At 38.5% G+C, this 21735-nt stretch overlaps 2 protein-coding genes across 3 annotated transcripts; both read left to right on the top strand.

Annotated features, from left to right (window-relative positions):
• The first annotated feature begins 1614 nt into the window (after positions 1–1614).
• Positions 1615–4764, top strand: LOC138893199 (uncharacterized). The gene is made up of 3 exons (XM_070176976.1): positions 1615–2121; positions 2380–3301; positions 4361–4764. The coding sequence occupies exons 1-3, from the start codon at positions 1615–1617 to the stop codon at positions 4762–4764; spliced, it is 1833 nt and encodes a 610-aa protein (XP_070033077.1).
• A 10268-nt stretch (positions 4765–15032) lies between these two features.
• LOC104088613 (TMV resistance protein N-like) lies at positions 15033–21104 on the top strand. 2 transcript variants are annotated; one of them, XM_070175409.1, is made up of 5 exons: positions 15033–15626; positions 16353–17439; positions 18583–20271; positions 20411–20480; positions 20794–21104. In XM_070175409.1, exons 1-3 carry the CDS (start codon positions 15124–15126, stop codon positions 20101–20103), a joined length of 3111 nt encoding a protein of 1036 aa, XP_070031510.1. In that variant the 5' UTR covers positions 15033–15123; the 3' UTR covers positions 20104–20271; positions 20411–20480; positions 20794–21104. The 2 variants fall into 2 exon arrangements, with proteins under 2 accessions (XP_070031510.1, XP_070031509.1); XM_070175408.1 differs by having other exon boundaries at positions 20407–20480.
• The last annotated feature ends 631 nt before the right edge of the window (positions 21105–21735 follow it).

Genomic DNA, 21735 nt, shown 5'->3' with positions numbered 1-21735 from the left:
GCTAAGTTCTTGTTATGGCCTATTATGTGCATTTAAAGTTCATATCATGCATGACATATTATGCATGGAGAGCTATAATCGGAGGTAAGGGGCCTATTTGCCCGAAAGACTATATATATTGTACAGATGGCCACAGGTTGGCAATATGATACCGGTTAGCTACCGGAAGAGACCGCCATTGCTAGCATTTGGTTGGGTATGTCATGCATTTGCATCAATATATATATGTATTCACGACATATGATTACACGAGCATACCATGCATATTTTATTACTATGAGGTCGGATGTCGGCCATGGAGGCCATCAGAGTTTCAGTGTCAGGTGGTATCTTTATTACCTTTTTACATCAGCTATGTATGATTCTACTTTCTGCCTTACATACCAGTACATTTTTATTCGTACTGATGTCCCGTTGCCTGGGGACACTGCATTTTTGTTTCATGCGTACAGGTCCAGGTAGGGACTCTGATCGACCCCTCCGCTAGTATTTTGGGGTTCAGTTGTGAGTTGGTAAGCTCCACCTCTTCCTGGAGCTTTCATAGGATGGTTACTTTTGTTGTACAGTTTGGGTATAGTTGGGGCCTTATCCCGACAGTGCTTATGACACTCTTAGAGGCTATTGTGGACACAGTATTCTGGGTTTCTTTTTGCTGCTTTCAGTCTCCAGCCCATAGGCTTGGCATGTATATATAGGTGTGTAGGCATGTATGTCTTCAGTCGCGGCCTCGTTAGCCAGCTAGTATTTTATTATTTTGGCTTGTCTACCTATGTTTATATGGCTTATTGTTATTCATGTCATAACCTTACGGTCCAGGCTTAGTATTTCAGATGTTGTGCTGCCCGATCTGTTGGGCCCCCAGTCTAGTTAGCTAGTATGTTTAGTGGCTAACTCGATCGAATACAGTATCGAGTGACAGTCGTGCCTCCCCTAGTTTGGGGCGTGACAAACTTGGTATCAGAGTAGGTCGTATCCCAGGGAGTCCACAAGCCGTGTCTAGTAGAGTCTTGCTTATGGGTGTGTTGTACACCACACTTATAATCAGGAGGCTATGAGGCATTTAGGAATGGTTACATTTCTTTCAATTAATAGATCGTGCTATAGAGCGAAGTTATAAGAACATATGAAATCTAAATCGTGCTTTGTGTTTCCTATCTAACAGGCTACCTACGCTCAGGAGATGGCACAACGAGAGATAGGTATGGATCCGAGAGAAGGTACCAGTCATTCCCCACCAGGTCAGAGGGATAGATTTCCCTTAGAGGCTCACAGTGAGTCTCCAGTACCCCTAGTTTCAGCTTCCCCAGCACTTGTTAGAGCCCAGGGAGATGCAGTACCCCCAGCCTCACCAGTTCCATTAGTACCTGAGGCAGCTAGAGACACAGGACCTCCAGCACCTATTGTTCCCCCATCAGAGACTGGGGAGCAGGGGATGAGGGAGGTTGTTCAGTTGCTGACTAGGATGGTTTCTATTCATGAGCGACAGCTAGAGTCAGGAGCAGATGCCCGGAGAGATCGGATAGGAAGCTCGACGGTACGAGAGTTTCTTCACTTGGCCCCTCCATTATTTATAGGATCCAGTTCCACTGAGGATCCCAGGACTTTATAGACCACATGTATAGAGTATTGAGGGTGATGCATGCCTCCGTCACTGAGGCTGTGGAGTTGGCTTCTTTTCGACTACGTGATGTAGCCATCCTATGGTATGAGGCATGGGAGAGATCTAGAGGACCTGATGCTCCGCCAGTAGAGTGGGAGGACTTCTCTGAGGCTTTTTTAGCCCATTATTTGCCACGGGAGGTTCGGGAGGCCCGTCTTGACCAGTTTCTTAGCCTAAAGCAGAGGGATATGAGTGTGAGGGATTATAGCCATAAGTTTAATTCTTTGGCAAGGTATGCACCAGATATCGTACGTACCATGAGGGCTAGAGTTCATCATTATGTGGATGGTTTGGGGTATCATCTGATTAGAGACTATAGGGTTTCATCCCTATCGGATGATGTAGATATTTCCCGCATACAGGCTTTCGCTCAGACTACAGAGGACCTTTCCCGTCGGATTCGTGATACTCGCAGGGATAGGGAGCAGAGTAAGAGGGCTCGTACTATGGGGTCTTATAGGGTGCCACGAGTTGATTTTAGGCCTCCACTCCATCGATATCCACCTCGGTCAGTAGGTAGTTTCCCACCACAGATGTAGGGCCAGCGGTTTGATCGTTATATTCAGTCAGGACCGGGGCAGAGCTCAGGCCAGCCTGAGGGCCGTCGACAGGAGCGTTCTGCACAGATGAGACAGCTTACTCCTCCATGTACTCAGTGCGGTAAGCTACACACCGGGCAATGTAAATAGGGTTTGAGTGCATGTTTTCATTGTGGGCAGACAGGACATTATATTAGCCGGTGCCCGGGGTTAGGCAGAGGTACACCAGCTCAGCCTTCAGGATTCATAGCAGCCTCTTCGCCCTCAGTCCGTGCTCCCCGACCAGGTCCACAGTCTACTCAGGGTCGTGGTAGGGGGAGAGGTGGAGGAGACACCTCAGGTTCTAGTGGTGGCCAGAACCGCTTTTATGCACTCATAGGCCGACAGGATTCAGAGGCATCCCCAGATGTTGTCACAGGTATATTGATAATACATTCTCATGCCATTTATGCATTGATGGATCCCGGCTCTACATTTTCATATATTACTCCATTTATTGCTGGTAAGCTTGACATGAGATCTGAGTTGTTGCCACAGCCAGTTGAGGTGTCTACGCCAGTTGGCGACTCTATTGTAGCTAATCATGTCTATCGAGATTGTACAGTGTTAATTAATGACCGTCCAACCTCTGTTGATTTAGTTGAATTGGTTATGCTAGACTTCGATGTCATTATGGGTATGGATTGGTTGGCAGCTTGTTATGCTAATATTGATTGTCGTGCAAAGTTGGTCCGATTTCATTTTCCTGGTGAGCCTGTCCTTGAATGGAAAGGTAATGCAGCCACGCCCAAGGGTAAGTTTATTTCTTACCTTAGGGCTTGGAAGTTTATTGCTAAAGGTTGTATATACCATCTGGTTCATGTTAGGGATATAGATAAGGAGCCAACGACTCTTCAGTCGGTTCCTATTGTGAATGAATTCCCGACGGTATTCCCTGACGAGCTTCCAGGAATTCCTCCCGAAAGGGAAATCGATTTCGCTATAGATTTTCTTCCTGATGCGCAGCCTATATCCATTCCTCCCTACAGAATGGCTCCTGCAAAGCTAAGGGAATTGAAGGAACAACTGAAGGACTTGCTCGATAAAGGCTTTATTAAGCCAAGTACATCCCCATGGGGTGCTCCGGTGCTCTTTGTTCGAAAGAAAGATGGGTCCTTGCGGATGTGCATTGACTACAGGCAACTAAATAAAGTCACTATCAAGAATAAGTATCCTCTTCCACGGATTGATGACTTGTTCGACCAATTACAAGGTGCCAAATGCTTTTTGAAGATCGACTTGCGATCCGGTTATCATCAGCTACGAGTCAGGGATATTGATATCCCAAAAACAGCATTTAGGACGAGGTATGGCCATTTTGAATTCCTTGTCATGTATTTCGGGCTTACAAATGCCCCAGCAGCCTTTATGGATCTTATGAACCGGGTATTCAAACCATTCTTGGATGAATTTGTGATTGTGTTTATTGACGACATCCTGATATATTCACGATCGGAAGCTGAGCATGCGGACCACTTGCGAACTGTATTGCAGACTCTCCAGGACTACAGGTTATATGCTAAATTCTCTAAATGTAAATTTTGGCTAACTTCTGTAGCTTTTCTTGGTCATGTTATTACCGGCGATGGTATCAAGGTTGATGGCCAAAAGATTGAAGCTGTGATGACTTGGCCGAGGCCCTTGAATCCGACAGAGGTTCGTAGCTTTTTAGGCTTGGCAGGGTATTACCGAAGGTTTGTGGAGGGATTTTCCTCTATCTCTGCACCATTGACGAAACTGACACATAAGGGAGCTAAGTTTCAGTGGACTGAGGCATGTGAACAAAGTTTTCAGGAACTAAAGAAAAGGCTTACTACGGCACCTGTCTTGAATCTTCCGGATGGCACCGAGGGTTATGTTGTATATTGTGATGCCTCGAGAATTGGCCTAGGTTGTGTTCTTATGCAACATGGTAAGGTTATCGCGTACGCCTCCAGGCAGTTGTGAAAACATGAACAGAACTATCCTACGCACGATCTTGAGTTAGCCGCAGTTGTATTTGCCCTAAAGATTTGGCGACATTATCTATATGGGGTTCATATTGATGTTTTCACCGACCACCAGAGCCTTCAGTATTTATTTAAACAGAGGGATCTGAACCTACGACAAAGATGATGGCTAGAATTACTAAAGGACTATGATGTTGATATTTTATATCATCCCGGCAAAGCTAATATTATTGCTGATGCCCTTAGCCGGAAGTCCATGGGCAGTCTAAGCCATGTTGAAGCTGATAAGGTCAAGATGACCAAATATCTATGCCAGCTTGCTAGTTTGCAGGTGCGTTTGGTAGATGCAGAGGGTGGACGCATTCTCGTTCAGAATACGGCAAAATCTTCTTTTGTTACTGAAGTGAAAGAGCGACAACACGAGGACCCTGAGCTTGTAAAATTGAGGGAAAGTATTCCACAGCAGCGACAAGCTTTATTTGAGCTAACTGGAGATAGAGTCCTTAGATACCAGGGCCGCTTATGTGTACCGTCAGTAGGAGAGCTTCGTGCCAAGATTCTTTTGGAGGCCCATTAATCTAGATATGTTGTTCATCCCGGAGCGACAAAGATGTATCGGGACCTTCGACAGATCTATTGGTGGAATGGAATGAAAAAAGATATCGCGGAGATGGTAGCCCAATGTCCCAACTGCCAGCAAGTTAAAGCCGAACATCAGAGGCCTGGAGGCCTAACTCAGTGTATTGAGCTTCCATTATGGAAATGGGACATGATAAATATGGACTTCATCACTGGTTTGCCTCGCACTCCACGGAGGTATGATTCTATTTGGGTAATTATTGATAGGCTTACAAAATCTGCTCATTTTCTGTCAGTCAGGACGACATATTCAACCGAGGATTATGCCAAGCTTTACATTCGAGAGATTGTTCTCCTTCACGGAGTGCCATTATCTATTATCTCTGATCGAGGGGCTCAATTTACAACATATTTTTGGAAATCTTTTCAGAAAGGTCTAGGCATGCAGGTAAATCTTAGCACCGCTTTTCATCCGCAAACTGATGGACAGGCAGAGCGTACTATTCAGACAGTTGAGGATATGTTACGTGCCTGCGTGCTAGATTTTAAAGGAAGTTGGGATGATCATCTACCTCTTATTGAGTTCGCTTATAATAACAGCTTCCAAGCTAGTATTCAGATGGCTCCTTACGAAGCACTATACGGGCGGAAGTGTAGGTCACCGATCGGTTGGTTCGAGGTCGGGGAAGCAGAGTTGCTAGGTCCTAACTTAGTCCAGCAAGCAATGGAAAAGGTAAAACTTATTAGAGACTGGCTGCGTACAGCACAAAGTCAGCAAAAGTCTTATGAAGATGTTCGACGACGAGACTTAGAGTTTGATGTAGAAGATTGGGTTTTCCTGAAAGTATCGCCTATGAAGGGCGTCATGCGATTTGGAAAGAAGGGGAAGCTCAGCCCCAGGTATGTTGGACCGTATAAGATTATTCGGAGGATTGGTAGGGTGGCGTATGAGCTTGATTTGCCTTTAGAATTGGAAGCAGTCCATCCTGTGTTTCATGTATCTATGTTGCGGAAGTGCATTGGAGATCCTTCACGTATTACGCCCATTGAGGATATTCACATTGCTGAAGACTTATCTTATGCAGAGGTACCGGTAGTTATTTTAGATCGGCAGGTAATGAAGCTTCGAACTAAAGAAGTGGCTTCCGTGAAAGTGTTATGGCAAAATAACAACATCGAGGAAATGACCTGGGAAGCTGAGGAGGAAATGACCTGGGAAGCTGAGGAGGAAATGAGGAAGAAGTACCCCCACCTATTTACGACTTAAGGTGAGTCGCATTTAAATAATTGCCAATTATTTCTTTACAGCAACTTAATTGGATTTTAAATGACTTGAAAGTGCAATTTAAATTTCTTACTGCGAGATAGCTATACGAAGCCTAGTAGTTGGAATCTTCAGAATTTGATTTATGCTTTGCAAATGTAACAAATATAGCCTCGCAAATAACGTATTAGCGGACAAGAAATGAAACCAAGGAATTGACTTGACCCATTCGCGGACGAATGTTCTTAAAGGGGGGAGACTGTGAGACCCCAGGTATTTTTTTTTCTCTTACGTAATATATGTAACGTGGCGTGGTTATATTAGGTAAATATGATTGGGTATAGCACATTGGGAGAATAAGACTGAAAATGTGTGGTAATATCAAGGAACTAAACTAAAGCTTTAAGTCAAAGGAATCCCTTAAACAAAGGTTCATGGTTAAAGAAATGGCTCGGGTAGCACCCCGCGCGTTCGGAAGGTTTAAGTTAACTTGCACATGTGAGATAAGAATAAGAGTGTATAATATGCTAAGAATAATGTGTTATGAGGTATTATAATATCACACTAGTCACATGTTAAGTTTTGGAGTCAAGCAAGTTGTGAAATAAAGGTCGGCAAAAGTTATCGTAAATTTCTCTAATAAATTTTCTAAACTTTGGGTCAAATGTATCAGATCATTTCTCCCAATATATAAAGAGTTATTAAGAGAGGGTTTCATGGTTTTCTTGAGTGATTAATGTGCGTTTTTAATGATTTCTATCGTTAAAGTTTGCCCCCGTGCCTAGAAGCGCAATCTCTACGCTTTGCAATCATTTTCCCCTTCTATTAGCTGTGTTTGGAGCTATTTTTGGAAGATAGGAAATTGTTGTTCTTGCTGGTTCTTCAGGATTTATACTTAGTTTGCCAAGGTAATCATCTTGGGACTCTTTTATGATCGTTTTTACAAAGTTCTACGGGCGTTTCGTCAAGTTAGGGTCATATGGCAAATCTGCCGATTTAAACTCATTTATGAACTGTTTATATGTGCGTATAAGCTGCATATATATAGTGGTTTCGAAGCTTAGGACGTAAGGAATAACTTTCGTGAAGGAACTACAGGCATTCGGACGTTCGTTGGAGAGGTATGTTAAGGCTAAGCTTCGTCCTTCCTTTTAGCACGAATTTTGGGAAATTCCTTAGACGCCAAATGTGATATTTTACTATTCTGTTGCTAGAAAGACCTTCTGTGAAAGGCATTGGTATCATAGCTGAAGTATTTTCATGATGCTATTAGGTTGATATTCCACTCGTTCGGTTAAAAAGGGTATTTGACATCTATATATGTCATTTTGTCGGCTTTCTTAAATATATGTCCATATATATGAATTCTTATTCGTCTTTGGGTTGTGTGACTTAAAAATAAAGGCATTTAGTATTTGCGATCAGTCCTTCTTCCTTGTTAAAGTGTATTTTAAAATCTCTAAAGTGACACGTCGATTTTGAAAATTCTCAAATATAATTTTTATGTTTAAACTACTAAAACATTTGATTTTTTTGAAATATTTTCTTTTACTAATTATTAAGAAATCAGGTATAAGGACTAAGTGAAGCACCTTAAGTTTTTTATGAACATATTCAGAGTTAAGTTATCTTTTTAAAAGTCGAGTTAAGTTTTCAACTTATTAAAAAAAGATATGAGGTTCCACGAGACACTTGTATGCGATACGAAGGTGATTATGAGATTATGAGAATAAGAGTACCAATAAGCCAAGGTTGGCTAAGCTCTTGTTATGGCCTATTATGTGCATTCAAAGTTCATATCATGCATGACTTATTATGCATGGACTTCGAGCTATAATCGGAGGTAAGGGACCTATTTGCCCGAAAGACTATATATATTGTACAGATGGCCACAGGTTGGCAATATGATACCGGTTAGCTACCGAAAGAGACCGCCATTGCTAGCATTTGGTTGGGTATGTCATGCATTTGCATCAATATATATATGTATTCACGACATATGATTACACGAGCATACCATGCATATTTTATTACTATGAGGTCGGATGTCGGCCATGGAGGCTATCAGAGTTTCAGTGTCAGGTGGTATCTTTATTACCTTTTTACATCAGCTATGTATGATTCTACTTTCTGCCTTACATACCAGTACATTTTTATTCGTACTGATGTCCCGTTGCCTGGGGAATCTGCATTTTTGTTTCGTGCGTGCAGGTCCAGGTAGGGACTCTGATCGAGCCCTCCGCTAGGATTTCGGGGTTTAGTTGTGAGTTGGTAAGCTCCACCTCTTCCTGGAGCTTTCATAGGATGGTTACTTTTGTTGTACAGTTTAGGTATAGTTGGGGCCTTATCCCGATAGTGCTTATGACACTCTTAGAGGCTATTGTGGACACAGTATTCTGGGTTTCTTTTTGCTACTTTTAGTCTCCACCCCATAGGCTTGGCATGTATATATAGGTGTGTAGGCATGTATGTCTTCAGTCGCGGCCTCGTCGGCCAGCTAGTATTTTATTATTTTGGCTTGTCTACCTATGTTTATATGGCTTATTGTTATTCATGTCATAACCTTACGGTCCAGGCTTAGTATTTCAGATGTTGTGCTGCCCGATCTGTTGGGCCCCCAGTCTAGTTAGCTAGTATGTTTAGTGGCTAACTCGATCGAATACAGTATCGAGTGCCAGTCGTGCCTCCCCTAGTTTGGGGCGTGACATACGGGCTCTGACCTCTAGCTGAAAAGTAGCAAAGTCTACCCCATGAGACTCTAATATCCTCATGTTGTACAATCTATCCTTGCACCGATCAATGAAATCCTGGGGATCCTCATGTCGCTCACCCCCAAAGACAAGAGGATGTAGTCTAGTCCATATGTCCAATAATTTTTGAGGATCAGCAGCTACAACTGGTCTGGGCTCAGGTGTAGCTACTGCCACTGGCTGGACTCCACCCATGGGTAGTGCACCCTCGGTCTGATATATAGCAGTTGCCTGTCCATGAGCATGTGCGGTAGGGGTCTGTGCTCTCCCGCCCGCTTGAGATGTGGTTGGGTCTGCCGGAAATAAATCGGCCTGAGTCATATTGTCCATGAACCGCAACATACGACCCGTAATATCCTGGAGTCCCGGTGCAAATGTGAAATCCACCGGAGCCGGCTCTGCCACAGGCATCTCAACCTGTTCCTCAACAATGGGATTCTCTGTTGGACCCACTGGCGGCATAACTGGAACAGTCATGGGATGTCCTCGCCCTCTACCACGGGCTGGAGCCCTCCCTCGGCCTCTAGCAACTGGGTAAGTAGCTCTTCCCTGGTCTGGAACCTCATTTGAGCGCGTTCTCACCATCTGTGAGAGAATAAGAGAAGGATATTTAGTAGTACATTAATTGCATGATGGAATATGAAGAAAGGTAGTTTCCTAACACCCTATAGCCTCTCGAAGATAAGTACAGACGTCTCCGTACCGATCCACAAGATTCTATTAGGCGTGCTCATAACTTGTGAGACCTACGTGAACCTAGTGCTCTGATATTATGTTGTCACGACCCAATTTCACCTAAAGGTCGTGATAGCACCCAATACTACAGCTATGCAAGCCAACTAATAAATTTAACATATATTGACTAAACTTTTAAATCCAAGAAAAATAATAAAACATCAAATTCTACCAATGTGTGTGCCAAGACCTGGTGACACAAGCATATGAGCATCTAGTAGATGATACAAAACTCCAAAATACTGTCTGAATGAAAATAGATAGAATGAAAAATACAGGGAGAATCACTGGTAGCTACAGAACGGGTCAGAAAGGCAGCTCACCACTATGCCTCCGGATAACGAGGATGTGCGATGATAGGTCATCCACAAGTACCTGTCTCAGATCCTGCACAAAAAGTGCAGCAAGTGTAGTATGAGTACGTAAACAGCGTGTACCCAGTATGTATCAAGCCTAATCTCAAAGTGATAGAGACGAGATAGTCGACTTTGACAGTATTGTCAACTCTTATTCGAACAGTATTGTATATTTGATCCTTGAGATCATTACATGTATCCAGTTAAAGTTCGTGATTCAGTATTTGTCACGATCCAATTTCACCTAAAGGTCGTGATGGCTCCCAACAATACAGCTAGTCAATCCAAATAATAAATTTAGCATATATTGACTAAACTTTTAAATCCAAGAAAAATAATAAAACATCAAATTCTATCAATGTGTATGCCAATACCTGGTGTCACAAGCGTATGAGCATCTAGTAGATTATACAAAACTCCAAAATACTGTTTGAATGAAAATAGACAGAATGAAAAATACATAGAGAGTCACTAGTAGCTGCAGAACGGGTCAGAAAGGCAGCTCACCACTATGCCTCCGGATAACAAGACGAGATAATCGACTTTGACACTTACTAAGGGTCCAAAATAATAAATAAGATGAAATAGAATTTATTTAATTCAGCATGTCTTACAGAATTAACAATAATTTTCCTAAATCAACAGAAATAATTAAATTCTTCCAAATGCAACAAATATTTTATGTATTAATTAAATTCCTTCAAGTCCAATAATTTCTATTTTATCAATTAGCTTCACAAGTTGTAACAAACTATCAAAGTATCGTGTATTTATTATTATTATTAAGCACAATTTCTGTCGAGGACGTACGGCCCGATCTAGAGTGTCGTGTAAACTGCCGAGGGACGTGCGGAACGATCCATAGATGCATCTATCCTGCTGAGGCGTTCGGCTCGATCCACAAGAAATGAGGACATTTTCTTATGTACCTCCGGAATGAGAGTATTTATTGCAAGATTTATTCGAGAGGATAAATAATTTATTTCAATAATTAATTAATTTAAACAAAAATTTAAGCATATGAAAATTTCATCTTTTACTACCTTTCATAACAATTCACAGTGTATACATCAAATAATTTAATTAATAAAGAATATAATTTACACAAGTAATTCATGCTTTGGTCCTAAACTACCCGGACTTTAGCATTAATAGTAGCTACGCACGGACTCTCGTCACCTCGTGCGTACGTAGCCCCCGCAATTAGCAATAATTAATTAATTTAATCCCTATGGGGCAATTTCCCTCTCACAAGATTAGACAAGAGACTTACCTTGTCTCAAAGTCCACTTTCTGATTACTGCGTCGTGTAACATTCTCGATTCGACGCCGAAAAATTCGAAACTATCCAAATATTATACAAAATAATTAATATATGCTTAATAATTCGAAATTCATCTATTAACTAAATTATTCTATCCAAAATGGTAAAGTTCCTAAAATTCACCCCGGCCCCACGTGCACGGATTCCGGAAATTTTCGGATGGAAACGTTACCCATAATCTCAAGAACTCAAATATATAATTTCTATCCAATTCCATAACCATTTTCGTAGCTAAAATCTCATTTTTATAAAAATTTAGGTTTTTCACCTAAACCCTTGATTTATAAGATTTACTAGTTATAATCTACCCATAATCTATGTATTTAACTCAAAGGGTATAGAATTAACTTACCTCCAAGTTATTAGTTGAAAACGCCTCACAAAGAGCTCTGAAATCGCGCAAACATGGAGGATAAATGAACAAAAATGGACTGAGCTTCGTTCATTATAATGTTCTGCCCAGGCATATTTTTCGCACTTGCGGAAGGTATTCGCACCTGCGGCTTTCGCACCTGCGGAAAAGCCTCGCAGGTGCGAGATTTTTCCTCTTGGACTGGCTCCACACCTGCGGACGAGCTGCTCGCTTCTGCGCAAGCGCAGGTGCGCCCATTCCTTCGCACCTGTGCATTCCTCCGCTTCTGCGCACAGGGCCTTCGCACCTGCGCGTTCGCAGGTGCGCCAAATGCTTCGCATCAGCGATGGTTGGGCAGGCTCCTCTCGTTCACACCTGCGAGCTCGCACCTACGGCTGTCCAAGCGATTATGATAGTAGCTGGGAGCTTCAGTCCTTGCTCAATTTCCCAAAATTGGTCCGAGCCTCGTCTGGTTAACACTCGGGACCCCCGGGGCCCCTCCGGAACATACTAACAGGTTTGAAATCATAAAACGGACTCGCTCGAACTCTCAGAACGCGTAAAACAACATCAAATCTAAGAATCATATCCTAAACCAAATTGATTCAAACTTAAAATTTCAAGTTGTTCAATTTACTTCCAATGCGCCGAAACATACTCAGACTACTCGGAATGACACGAAATTTTGCGTGCATGTCTTAAATTACTATACGAAACTATTCCAAAACTCAAAATTCCAAACGGACCTCAATTACTCAAAACCCTACTCCAAACCAAATTTAAAGAACATTAAACCTTCAAATAGTTAATTTTCACTATTAAGCGCCAAAACGCTCCCGGGTTATCCAAAACCCGATTCGAACATACGTCCAAGTCCGAAATCATCATTCGAACCTATTGGAACTGTCCCGATTCTGGGATCGTTTTCTCAAAATGTTGACCGAAGTCAAACTTGGCATTTTAAGACTAACTTAAGCAACCAAGTGTTCCGATTTCAACCCAAACACTTTCAAATCCCGAACCAACCATCCCCGCAAGTCATAAATCAATAAAAGCACATACATGAAGTTTTATTTTAGGGAACGGGGTTCTACAAATCAAAATGGCTGGTTGGGACATTGCAGTATTAACAATCTTGGGAGGTTGTTATATTTGTTTCTGCTTTTGGTTTTGATACTTGTCTATATAAAAAAAATAGCTTGAAATAAAATTAAAATCGGTTTACCTAGTCTTAGCTAGCGTTTGGCCATAGATTCTCAAATTTATTCTGAAAAATATGATTTGGGTGAAGTTTGGTTTGAAGATGAAAATATGTTTGGACATCTGTTTTGGGTGAAGTTTGGTTTGGAAAAACATGAAACATGACTTATACCCACAAGTTCTAAAAACTATCACAAATACCCTACAGTACCATTATCAATAACATTCATTATATTATCGCAAACCATAGTCTTTAACATAAATAAATTTGATACAAAATTATCATTTTTATAATGAACTACATGATACACTATCAGATGACCGAGAAGACGAAGCAATATCGTTACAAAATAATAAATGGTAGGTTCTTTTATAAAATACAAAAGTTTGGAAAAAATTTTAAAAAATATAATAGCGATATTTTGGCCCATTGAGCTGGTTTTGGGATTTGGGACTTGGGGTTTGGCCAAAATATAGGCAAAATCTATGGCCAAATATGTGTTTGCCAAATAAAATCCAAGTTTATTTTGGCAAAACCTATGGCCAAACGGGTCCTTAGAGACTAGGTGTCATCACGACGCCTGAGGTGGGATTTTGGATCGTGACATTTTTCTTTGGCAGAGAGAGAGAGAGAGAGAGCGAGATGGGGACGTTTGTGTTTGTGTTTGTGCTTTGGAGCAATAATCCAATTCAATTGGGATAGGTAGACACAGAGGCGGTTCAACACAGTTAGGGGCCTAAAGTCAAATTGTAATGAGGGGCCTTAAGTTCCTTTAAACAAATTATATGTATTTTATTTAAAGTCTATTTTTCTAGCGAATTCATTAAGTTAATTTAAAGTTGCAATTCTTCTCTTTTTTTGAAGTTATGCATAACCGGATTCATATTTTTTAGTAGACATATTTAAACTCTAGTAAATAACAAAAAATTACAGTATATCTATAAAGTAAAAATATAAAAAATGACAGAATTTAGATTAAATAAATAGCCAAAGGTTAGAACAATAGAACCTGATTCAATTGATAAGTTGATCCCAAATAACTTTTTAATACTTTTGTGCTTGAAAACCTGTAAAATCATTCTTGTAGAAAATCAGTCCCAAGTACAAGATGTAGAAATAGAAATGCTTGGACAGAAAGAAAAGATTTATTATTGAAAAACATTTCGTACTTACCAACTTTATATTTCATCCCACAAATAAGGATCACAAGAGTCTTGTAGTTCTTTTGACGGGAAGGAGTAAGAATTATCATAAAGCTTTTAAGAAGTTAACGTAGAAAAGAAGAAGGCAAGAAGGTTTCAACTTTGTAGTTGTAAATAAATATGAAAAAAATAAAAAGAAGTCAATCCCAAAAAGGCAAGAACGGTAAAAAGTAACAACTCATATCCCCAATATGCAATAACGTTAAAAGTAAACTTTTATTTTCCTTTTCGACAGCAAAATTATAGCTGTTCACATTAAATACTTAAATTTTTTAAAAGGAAAATAAATACATAAACCTAAAACTACTAAAAAGTAGGGCCTTCAAATTTATGGGGCCTAAAGCCTTTGCCTTACCTGCCTTGGGGTTCAGCCGCCTCTGGGTAGACTCTTTCTTTGTTAAAAGTTAGCATCACTTATTTACATATCATAATCTACATCTTCAATCTCGGTAATTATTATATTGAAAAGTCGACCAGATAATTCTTTTTTCTTTTTTTGCAGAATGATATGTTCCACAATATATTGTACAATTTTGTCTAAACTTTACTATAACTTTCTTAACCTTAATAAATTGGGAACAAATATGTGACTAAATTTTATTTGTGGTCATTCAATTTAGTGTTTATTACCCAAAAGTTTTTTTTTTTTTTTTTTTACGTAAAGTCATTTAATTTTGTGTTCATTACCCAAAACAAGCTGAGAAATATTTTGCTGGACGAAGATTTTGTCAACCTCCGTAGAAAATTAAAATAGAAAACGAAATTCAATCAATGGGATCCTTTTTCTTTGGCATAGAAGAGAGAGAGGGACGTTTGTGTTTGTGCTTTGGAGCAATAATTCAATTCAATGCATCCACTTGTACTTTTAGCTGACCGTTCTGTATATACAGTGGAGTATTGAAGGAATTTCCAATTCAAATCAACTGGTGTAAAGCATTAAGAAGAAGCTTCACAATAATTTCCTACCACATTAAATGTTACAGCATGCATCAGTTGACTAGGTCCAATACCAATAATTCGAGTAGAGCCCATCTCACACAAACTTTTGTTATTTGAAGTGCTAGTAGCTAGTTGTATATTTCTTTCTCTCCTATTACCAACAGTTGCTCTCTTACCACAACTATAATTTAATTCACAAATAGGTTTTTTCTTTTCAGATAATTAACTGAATCAATGGCATCATCTTCTGCTTCTGCGAGTACTTCACAGTATTCTCGGTGGAACTACAAAGTCTTTCTAAATTTTAGAGGTGAAGATACTCGAAGAACATTTACAGGTCACCTCTTCAGAGGCTTGGAAAACAGTGGAATATTCACGTTTCAAGATGATAAAAGGCTAGAGCATGGCGCATCAATATCATATGAACTCTTGAAAGCTATCGAACAGTCTCAAGTTGCCCTTGTCATTTTCTCAAAGAATTATGCAACATCGAGGTGGTGCTTAGATGAGTTAGTAAAGATCATGGAATGCAAGGATCAATACGGACAAACTGTCATACCAGTCTTCTATGATGTGGATCCATCACATGTTCGGAAACAAAGGGAGAGCTTTGCTGAAGCCTTTGACAGACATGAAACAAGCTATAAGGATGATGATGAAGGAATGCAGAAGCTCCAAAGATGGAGGAATGCTCTAACTGTTGCCGCAAATCTAAAAGGCTATGATGTCCGTGACGGGTGAGTTAAAAACACATAGTAATTTCTTATAATGAAAAATAAATAGAATAATATAAAGAGAGAGTTGCTCAAGTGCTAAGCACCCAACTCCAAACTTTGAGTTGCGGGTTCGAGTTACCATAGGAGCAAAGTGAGGAGCTCAAAAGGAATAATTTTCATTCAATTATGGTTGCTTATGTGAAGACTAAATAATCTACTATAGAAAAAAGAATCTGTACCTCAAAAATGAGTTAAACAGAATAGACACTAAATAAATTTATCATATTTACAAAATAAAAATTAAAAGGTTGAAACTTAATCAATTTATTTTGCTAAGAATATTGGTTACACAATCTAATTTCATTGATTGTCATTTAGACGTTAAAAATATTTTTATTTTATTTTTTCTTGAAAAAAAGGAATGATGGTTGTTATATATGTTTCTATCAGTAAGAAGGTATTGTTCCTATCAATATAATTAGAGAGAATAAATAAAAACATCTTAATATTTTGATTGTTCCTTCAAGCGTTTGTTTTATGTGCGTAGTCTTTTAATCATCTGTATGCAAATTAACAATATTTAGTAGATCAATGTGTCAGCTATTTACCTAGTTGATAAGAGTTCGATTCCTCACCTTGCAATATTCTCTCCCTTTCCCCTACCCCTATGTAATAAATAAAAAATTAATTATTAAATGCTTACTAATACTTGACTATTATCCACAATTAATCTTCTTATTTTCGTAGGATTGAAGCAGAGAATATTCAGCAGATTGTCGACCAAATTTCCAAATTGTGCAATAGTGCTACTTTGTCTTCTTTGCGAGATGTTGTGGGAATAGATACTCAATTGGAGAAATTAAAGTCCCTACTTAAGGTAGGAATCAATGATGTTCGGATCATATTGGGGATCTGGGGCATGGGCGGTCTAGGGAAGACGACAATAGCAAGAGCCATTTTTGATACTTTATCTCATCAATTTGAAGCTGCTTGTTTCCTTACGGATATTAAAGAAAATGAAAAAAGACATCAACTGCATTCTTTGCAAAACACCCTTCTCTCTGAATTGTTAAGAAGAAAAGATGATTACGTCACTAATAAGCATGATGGGAAGCGGATGATTCCGGACAAACTTCGCTCTAAGAAGGTATTAATTGTGCTTGATGATATAGATCATAAAGATCATTTAGAGTATTTAGCAGGTGATCTTGATTGGTTTGGTGATGGCAGTAGAATTATTGTAACAACTAGAGACAAGCATTTGATAGAGAAGAATGATGTAATATATGAAGTGACTGCACTACCTAATCATGAATCCATGCAATTGTTCAATCAGCATGCTTTCCGAAAAGAATTTCCAGATGAGCATTTTAAGGAGATTTCATTGAAAGTAGTAAATTATGCTAAAGGCCTTCCTTTAGCCCTCAAAGTGTGGGGTTCTTTACTGCATAACCTAGGCTTAACTGAATGGAAAAGTGCAATAGAGCACATGAAAATTAATTCTAATTCGGAAATTGTTGAAAAGCTCAAAATCAGTTATGTTGGATTGGAGCCCATCCAACAAGAGATGTTTCTAGATATAGCATGCATCTTGCGAGGGGAAGAAAAAGATTATGCCATGCAAGTTCTTGAGAGTTGTCATATTGGAGCTGAATACGGATTGCATATTTTAATTGACAAATCACTTGTGTTCATCTCTGAAAATGATGAGATTCAAATGCATGACTTTATAGAAGATATGGGTAAATATATAGTGAACTTGCAAAAGAATCCGGGAGAACGCAGCAGATTATGGCTCCCCAGTGATTTCGAAGCAGTGATGACCAACAATGCAGTAAGTAGGCTAAATAATGCAAGAGTATTTGATTTCTAATTTTCATATTCCAAAGACATATAGGGCAGTCAATTCCAATTATTTGTTCATCTTGCTTCATACTCTTGCAAGTACGTCATTTTAGTTGTTTACTTTAGCTAGTAGGAGAAGCAAAAGTAATATTAATTGCCTAATTAGTAAAAAAAAAAAAGACATGAATTGCCTAATTCCTTAAGTAGCCTCTTTAATTTACGTTGCCTAATTCGTTTTTCTTATATTTTTAAGTGTTGGATTAGTCTAGTAGCCATTTAATCTGTTTGATCCAATATCATTCTTTGGATTAACTTGAAAATTTTATGACATGTTATTACATAATGACTCAATCAGAGATTCACTTTACCATTGTTTATTTTTTTTAATTTTAAAAAGTTACTACTACAATCTATTGGTATTGTTTCAATTGCAGTTTCTTTCTTAAGAGGTGTGCCAATGACCAAAGTGTCACTTATTATGGACCGGAGAGAGTATTAATTAATAAGCTCAAATTAATGTATTTCCATCTCAAAAGAAATTATTGTATTTTACATTATTTGGGGTTGTTCTCAGTATTATTATTGTAAGATCTTTATGTCCTTTTATTTTTCAAGTCTTCCCATCATCATTTTAACTAAGAAGCTCAAATTAAGAACTCATTCAATTATTTCTCATAGTAAGATTAGATTCATATGAATTTCATCCTAGATTGTATATAGTGTGATGGAAGGAATACTTATTAGTAAAACAAAAAGAGTTCATTCTGCACAACTATTTTCTAGAATGACATATACGCTTTCATACATTGCTTCCGGATTTAACATTTGGGTTTCCCCATTTTATATTTCACTTCTTTAAAGCACTTTATTTCTCTTTGCTACAGGTTTTTTGAATAATTTTATTCAGTTTCTAAACAAGTTACTTCCATATATAAAATAAATAATTTTCTAATTTCGCACAAAATAATGTGTTGGCCCTCATAATTCAAATGCTATCATTCATTTGTTGTCGAGGGATTAATAAATGGAGTACTTTTTAGGAACGGTAGCAACAGAGGTCATTTGATGCCCACACATACAAATGAAAAAACAAAACTAAAATAGGTTCTCATTCTATTTGTGTTCTGAACAGCATTTGCCGTCTCTACGGAGGATAGATCTCAGCGGGTCTAAAAGACTGATGCGAACACCAGATTTCACGGGGATGCCGAATTTGGAGTATTTGAATCTGTTTTGTTGTTATAATCTTGAAGAAGTTCACCATTCCCTGGGATGTTGCAGCAAACTCATTCAGTTAAATTTGAGTTTTTGTGATAGCCTTAAGAGGTTTCCATGTGTTAACGTGGAATCTCTTGAATATCTGGGTTTAAAATATTGCTATAGGTTAGAGAAATTTCCAGAAATCCACGGGAGGATGAAGCCGGAGATACAGATTGACATGCGAAGCTCTGGGATAAGGGAACTACCATCCTCTATTTTTCAGTACCAAACTCATATTACCGAGCTAGATTTGAGGCGTATGAATAACCTTGTAGCTCTTCCAAGCAACATCTGTAGGTTGAAAAGTTTGGTTATTTTAGATGTGTCGGAGTGCTCAAAACTGGAAAGCTTGCCAGAAGAGATAGGGGATTTAGACAACTTGGAGAAGCTTGATGCCAGTTGTACCCTAATTTCACGACCTCCGTCTTCCATCGCACGCTTGAACAAACTTAAAGTCTTGGATTTTGGATTCGTACGGGATAGAGTGCACTTTGAGTTCCCTCCGGTGGCTGAAGGATTACGCTCATTGGAAATTCTGAATCTCAGGTACTGCAATCTAATAGATGGAGGACTTCCGGAAGACATTGGATCCTTATCCTCTTTGAAAGAATTGAATCTCCATGGAAATAATTTTGAGAATTTGCCTCGAAGCATAGCCCAACTTGGTGCTCTTCGATCCTTAGACTTATCATATTGTCAGAGGCTTACACAGCTACCAGAACTTCCCCCTGAATTAAATATATTGCATGTAGATTATCATATGGCTCTGAAATTTATCCATGATTTAGTAACAAAGAGGAAGAAACAACAGAGGGTGATATTCAAACCATTGTATTATAAGGATGATGCACACAATGATACTATATATAATTTGTTTGCACATGCCCTGTTTCAGAATATCTTTTCCTTGAGGCATGACATCTCTGCTTCAGATTCCTTGTCCGAAAGTGTGTTTACCATTGTGCATATTGAGAAGAAGATCCCAAGTTGGTTCCTCTATCAGGGAACGGATAGTAGTGTATCAGTCAATTTGCCTGGAAATTGGTATATACCTCATAAATTCTTGGGATTTGCTGTATGTTACTCTGGCAGATTAGTTGACACCAAAACTCAATTGATTCCCGTATGTAATGACAGGATGTCGTGGATGACCCAGGAACTTGGCTTATCCAACCCTTCAGAATCTGATTCAAAATATTATATACATTTTTTCTTTGTACCTTTTGCTGTCTTATGGGATACATCTAAGGCAAAAGGAAAAACACCAAATGACTATGGGATTATTAGGCTATCTTTTTCTGGAGTAATAAAGAAGTATGGACTTCGTTTGTTGTATAAAGATGAACACCATGACACCGTGACCGATGCAGCTAGTTCCTGTCGCATACTCTAATAACATTAGAAACAAAGGTCACATTCTAATGAAAGTAAGTTGCAAGTGTGGTAGCCCTTTGCTCTAAAGCCGGTGGCATTGCCTATGAAGAGCATATGTTTCCTTTGTTTGTAGCGGAACAACTAGACTCTTGGTCTGAGAAAGAGATTCGCGAGAGAACTTACTTGGGTATGCAATAATCCATTATTTTTAAATCTACATATATCTATATATTGGTCTTATTAGTAAAGGTGACGTGACACCTATCTTAGACCAGAATAGTAGTGTTGTCAAATGATATCACATCTTCGCCTTTGCTGACAGGTAGACTTTCAAGAAAGCTGTGCCAAATTAAATCCTGGTATTGTGGAGAAACTTGAGTACGAGATGAAGTTGAGGTTCGTTCTCCCTTATGATCTCTCTGTTCTTTTATGGTTTTTATGGAAAAAGTGAAAATAAGCAATGATGGCTTTGTGTTACACCATATGAATAACATAATACTAATACCAGATGAAGCCCGTTCCTCTCAAGACTGTGTGCACTAATTCATCTAATATGGTCGTTTCAAATTAGGAATATGCAATCTTTTTTTCTCTTAACGTCTGTTGTTACTTGTTAAAATGGATTTTGATAAAGTAATAATATCTATATTTCTATTAATTATAAGCGGTTTTAATAAGTTCACTCTTTTGCTTTTGGATTTTTTTGCAGTTTCAAATGGGAACGAAGTAGCATATGAAGGATTGGAAGTCCCATCAAGATCAAATCAGTGAGAAGGTCAAAGAGGCTTTATTTCTGCACTTAGATGAATAGGATTTGCTAATTTGAGAAGACACGATCAAGGATATGGACTTTCTTCTCCTAATAGCTTTAAGTCAAGTAGCTTATGAACGATTTTAAATCTTTTGTCTTTTTAGGTGTACCAAAAAAAAAAATTCATACAATATGTATTAGTGGCGGCTTAACAATATTTGTGGCCTAAAGCCAATGTTGGTAAGAAGCCCTAAACTTTATTTTTTTTTTAAAAACAAATCACACACACGTACGTGATATATATATATATTTGAATTCTATTTTTCTAATATTTTGAGATACAAAATTATTAATAACTTTTTATAATCGATCTCTCCTAAAAATGTTTTAGACAATATTAAAATAGTTTTTAACTCTTTTATTTTAGCTTCGAACAACTTGATTCATATTTTTCGTGGCATATTTAAATTCTAATAAATGAATAAAAGATAGTATATAACTATGAAGTAAGAATAAAATGAGATGATAATAACACTTGAAAGTTATAATAATAGAATTTAATTCAAGAAAAATGATGACTTGATTTCAAGATATTTTTTTGCTCCTTCGATAACACAAAATGCTTGAAACTTCAGAAAAAATAAAAAAAAATGCACGATATATGATATCAATAGTACTTTTAAGCTATGTGAGTTTCGAATAATACTACTCCTACTAAGTTATCAGACTTAAACCCGAAAAAAGCAAGAAAGACAACTATAAACCTATTTTGGTATTAAAAAAATGCCCCCCCCCCCCCCCAAAATTTGGGGGCCTCAAGCAAATGCTTTAGAAGCTTTACCCTATAGCCGGCCATGATATGTGTTTGTTTGCGTGACAATATCCATTTCTCCTTTTTTT

The sequence above is a fragment of the Nicotiana tomentosiformis genome, chromosome 5 (genome assembly GCF_000390325.3).
Source record: "Nicotiana tomentosiformis chromosome 5, ASM39032v3, whole genome shotgun sequence".
NCBI classification, from domain to species: Eukaryota; Viridiplantae; Streptophyta; class Magnoliopsida; order Solanales; family Solanaceae; genus Nicotiana; species Nicotiana tomentosiformis.
This window is presented reverse-complemented; position numbering and strand designations above follow the sequence as displayed.